Source organism: Macrobrachium nipponense, chromosome 5 (genome assembly GCF_015104395.2).
Source record: "Macrobrachium nipponense isolate FS-2020 chromosome 5, ASM1510439v2, whole genome shotgun sequence".
Lineage (NCBI taxonomy): Eukaryota > Metazoa > Arthropoda > Malacostraca > Decapoda > Palaemonidae > Macrobrachium > Macrobrachium nipponense.
In genome coordinates, this window is record NC_061107.1 from 113,799,099 (window position 1) to 113,804,303 (window position 5,205).

Consider the following 5,205-nt stretch of genomic DNA (forward strand, 5'->3'; position numbering starts at 1 on the left):
TATATATATATATATATATATATATATATATATATTATATAGTATATATATATATATATATATATATATATATATATATATATATATATAAAGGCCAGTGTAACGAGTCAGCCAATATCCTTTGGTAGAGTTATGCTTGACGGTAAAAAATAGAAATATGAAAGAGTTGTGAGGTTGGAGTAAAAAACACCGGAGGAAGTTGTAGATCACATCTGATAAGAGAATAACTACAGATCAGACTCAGGAAAAACGTATAAGGAAAGAATTCTAGTTTAGCGACCCGGTGAGTAAGGTACTGAGCAATACCATACATCACCGATTTTCAGTACATAATATATCATGTGGGAAGCCTGAGTCTAAGCTGCTTAAAGGGTGGTGGGTCGTTTCTAAGTTAAATGTAACTATAATGCAGTGGTTCCAATTTTTTTTTTTTTTTTTTTTTTTTTTTTTTGTGGGGGGAGGATCATGCCCCACCTAGACTTCTCTAAAATCCTGATGCTCCCTGCGGTAATAATCTTATATTAATGTAGAGGTAGTCTAAAAGGCCGTTAACTTGGTTTAAACATTCTCGAATCGCCCCTCCTTTTAAAGATCAAATTACCCCCCTACGCCCCACGTTGGGAGCCACTGTTATAATGGAAAGCAGCTATACAGGAGAAATATCAAATCGACTTTGTTGTGAGAATCAAGGAATTCAGACAAGGGGTGAGAATCAAGGGATTCAGACAAGGTGTGAGAATCCAGGGATTCAGACAAGGGGTGAGAATCAAGGAATTCAGGCAAGGTGTGAGAATCCAGGGATTTAGACAAGGGGTGAGAATCAAGGGATTCAGACAAGGGGTGAGAATCAAGGGATTCAGACAAGGGGTGAGAATCAAGGAATTGAGACAAGGGGTGAGAATCAAGAGATTCAGACAAGGGGTGAGAATCAAGGGATTCAGACAAGGGGTGAGAATCAAGGGATTCAGACAAGGGGTGAAATTCAAGGGATCCAGACAAGGGGCAAGAATCTAGGGATTTCAGACAAGTAGTGAGAATCAAGGGATTCAGACAAGGGGAGAGAATCAAGGGATTCAGACAAGGGATGAGAATCAAGGGAGTCAGACAAAGGGTGAGATTCAAGTGATTCAGACAAGGGGTGAGAATCAAGGGATTCAGACAAGGGGTGAGAATCAAGGGATTCAGACAAGGGGTGAGATTCAAGGGATTCAGACAAGGGGTGAGAATCTAGGGATTCAGACAAGGGGTGAGAATCAAGGGATTCAGACAAGGGGTGAGATTCAAGGGTTTCAGACAAGGGGTGAGAATCTAGGGATTCAGACAATTAGTAAGAATCAAGGAATTCAGACAAGGGGTGAGAATCAAGGGATTCAAACAAGGGGTGAGAATCAAAGGATTCAGACAAGGGGTGAGAATCAAGTGATTCAGACAAGGGGTGAGAATCAAGGGATTCAGGCAAGGGGTGAGATTCAAGGGATTCAGACAAGGGGTGAGAATCAAGGGATTCAGACAAGGGGTGAGAATTAATGGATTCAGACAAGGGGTGAGAATCAAATATTCAGACAGGGGTGAGAATCAAGGGATTCAGACAATGGGTGAGAATCAAATATTCAGACAAGGGGTGAGAATCAAGGGATTCAGACAATGGGTGAGAATCAAGATATTCAGACAAGGGGTGAAAATCAAGGGATTCAGACAAGGGGTGAGAATCAAGGGATTCAAATAAGGGGTGAGATTCAAGGGATTCAGACAAGGGGTGAGAATCAAGGAATTCAGACAAGGGGTGAAAATCAAGGGATTCAGAGAAGGGGTGAGAATCAAGAGATTCAGACAAGGGGTGAGAATCAATGGATTCAGACAAAGGTTGAAATTCAAGGGATTCAGACAAGGGGTGAGAATCAAGGGATTCAAACAAGGGGTGAGATTCAAGGGATTCAGACAAGGGGTGAAAATCAAGGAATTCAGACAAGGGGTGAGAATCAAGGGATTCAGACAAGGGGTAAGATTGAAGTGATTCAGACAACGGGTGAGAATCATTGGATTCAGACAAGGGTTGAGAATCAAGGGATTCAGACAAGGAGTGAGAATCAAGGGATTCAGACAAGGTGTGAGATTCAAGGGATTCAGACAAGGGGTGAGAATCAAGGGATTCAGACAAGGGGTGAGATTCAAGTGATTCAGACAAGGGACGATAATCAAGGGATTCAGACAAGGGTTGAGAATCAAGGGATTCAGACAAGGGGTGAGAATCAAGGGATTCAGACAAGGGGTGAGAATCAAGGGATTCAAACAAGGGGCGAGAATCAAGATATTCAGACAATGGGTGAGAATCAAGGGATTCAAACAAGGGGTGAGATTCAAGGGATTCAGACAAGGGGTGAGAATCAAAGGATTCAGACAAGGCGAGAATCAAGGGATTTAGACAAGGTTTGAGATTCAAGGGATTCAGACAAGGGTGAGAATCTAAGGGATTCAGACAAGGGTTGATATTCAAGGGATTCAGACAAGGGGTGAGAATCAAAGGATTCAGACAAGGTGAGAATCAAGGGATTCAGACAAGGGTTGAGATTCAAGGGATTCAGACAAGGGGTGAGAATCAAAGAATTAGGCAAGGTGAGAATCAAGGGATTCAGACAAGGGGTGAGATTCAAGTGATTCAGACAAGGGGTGAGAATCAAGGGATTCAGACAAGGGTTGAGATTCAAGTGATTCAGACAAGGGGTGAGAATCAAAGAATTCAGAAAAGGTGAGAATCAAGGGATTCAGACAAGGGGTGAGATTCAAGGGATTCAGACAAGGGGTGAGAATCAAGGGATTCAGATAAGGGGTGAGAATCAAGGGATTGAGACAAGGGGTGAGAATCAAGGGATTCAGACAAGGTTTGAGATTCAAGGGATTCAGACAAGGGGTGAGAATCAAGGGATTCAGACAAGGGGTGAGAATCAAGGGATTCAGACAAGGGATGAGAATCAAGAGATTCGGACAAGGGGTGAGAATCAAGGGATTTAAACAAAGGGTGAGATTCAAGTGATTCAGACAAGAGGCGAGAATCAAGGGATTCAGACAAGGGTTGAGATTCAAGGGATTCAGACAAGGTGAGAATCAAGGGATTCAGACAAGGGGTGAGAATCAAGGGATTCAGACAACGGATGAGAATCAAGTGATTCAGACAAGGGGTGAGAATCAATGGATTCAGACAAGGGTTGAGATTCAAGGGATTCAAACAAGGGGTGAGAATCCAGGGATTCAGACAAGGGGTGAGAATCAAGGGATTCAGACAAGGGGTGAGAATCAAGGGATTCAAACAAGGGGTGAGATTCAAGGGATTCAGACAAGGGGTGAGAATCAAGGAATTCAGACAAGGGTTGAGATTCAAGGGATTCAGACAAGGGTTGAGAATCAAGGGATTCAGACAAGGGTTGAGATTCAAGTGATTCAGACAAGGGGTGAGAATCAAGTGATTCAGACAAGGGGTGAGAATCAAGGGATTCAGACAAGGGTTGAGATTCAAGGGATTCAAACAAGGGGTGAAAATCAAGGGATTCAGACAAGGGGTGAGAATCAAGGGATTCAGACAACGGGTGATAATCAAGTGATTCAGACAAGGGGTGAGAATCAATGGATTCAGACAAGAGTTGAGATTCAAGGGATTCAAACAAGGGTTGAGAATCAAGGGATTCAGACAAGGGGTGAGAATCAAGAGATTCAGACAAGGGGTGAGAATCAAGGGATTCAAACAAGGGGTGAGATTCAAGGGATTCAGACAAGGGGTGAGAATCAAGGAATTCAGACAAGGGGTGAGAATCAAGGGATTCAGACAAGGGGTGAGAATCAAGAGATTCAGACAAGGGGTGAGAATCAAGGGATTCAGACAAAGGATGAAATTCAAGTGATTCAGACACGGGGTAAGATTCAAGTGATTCAGACAATGGGTGAGAATCATTGGATTCAGACAAGGAGTGAGAATCAAGGGATTCAGACAAGGGGTGAGAATCAAGGGATTCATACAAGGGGTGAGATTAAAGTGATTCAGACAAGGGACGATAATCAAGCGATTCAGACAAGGGTTAAGAAGCAAGGGATTCAGACAAGGGGTGAGAATCAAGGGATTCAGACAAGGGGTGAGATTCAAGGGATTCAGACAATGGTTGAGAATCAAGAGATTCAGACAAGGGGTGAGAATCAAGGGATTCAGACAAGGGTTGAGAATCAAGGGATTCAGACAAGGAGTGAGAATCAAGGGATTCAGACAAGGGGTGAGAATCAAGTGATTCAGACAAGGGTTGAGATTCAAGTGATTCAGACAAGGGACGATAATCAAGCGATTCAGACAAGGGTTAAGAATCAAGGGATTCAGACAAGGGGTGAGAATCAAGGGATTCAAACAAGGGGCGAGAATCAAGAGATTCAGACAAAGGGGTCAGAATCAAGGGATTCAGGCAAGGGGTGAGAATCAAGGGATTAGGGTGAGAAACAGGGGATTCAGCCAAAGGTTGATATTCAAGGGAATCAGACAAGGGGTGAGAATCAAATGATTCAGACAAGGTGAGAATTCAAGGGATTCAGACAAGGGGTGAGAATCAAGAATTCAGCAACAGGGTTGATCAAGGGATTCAGACAAGGGTTGAGAATAAGGATTCAGACAACGGGTGAGAATCAAGGGATCAGACAAGGGGTGATCAAGACCAGACAAGGGTTGAGATTCAAGTATTTCAGACAAGAGGCGAGAATCAAGATTAGACAAGGGGTGAGATTCAAGTGATTCAGACAGACAAGGGTTGAGAATCAAGGGATTCAGACAAGGGTGAGAATCAAGAGATTCAGACAAGGGTGAGAATCAGATTCAGACAAGGGTGAGAATCAAGGATTCAGACACGGGTTGAGATTCAAGTGATTCAGAAAAGAGGCGAGAATCAAGGGATTCAGACAAGGGGTGAGAATCAAGGAATTCAGACAAGGGGTGAGATTCAAAGGATTCAGACAAGGGGTAAGGTAAGGCAGGAGATATTTTGTAAATAGGAAGAGAAAAACAAAATGAAATAGCCGGAGACACCGGTCAGGAACACTACTTCAAATAAGTGATGGAGACAAATGTTGCCTTGCCAGCAACAACAAATATGATGCGCTTAAGAAAAGAACTAAAAATGAGATCTCAGACTAGTTATATTCAATATTCATCGCAAAAGGGTTGAGGATAGAGAGGTA

General features: G+C 42.9%; 1 protein-coding gene across 1 annotated transcript in view; it reads right to left on the minus strand.

Moving 5' to 3' along the window:
• Positions 1–630: 630 nt before the first annotated feature.
• The window catches only part of LOC135215891 (uncharacterized), a 10,685-nt gene continuing 6,110 nt past the window's right edge, over positions 631–5,205 (minus strand). Inside the window, exons 2-3 of the mRNA XM_064250845.1 lie at positions 1,591–2,463; positions 631–1,010 (exon numbers count right to left, since the gene is read on the minus strand). Of these exons, the coding sequence (XP_064106915.1) occupies positions 631–1,010; positions 1,591–2,463 (1,253 nt within the window). The remainder of the gene's footprint in view (positions 1,011–1,590; positions 2,464–5,205) is intronic.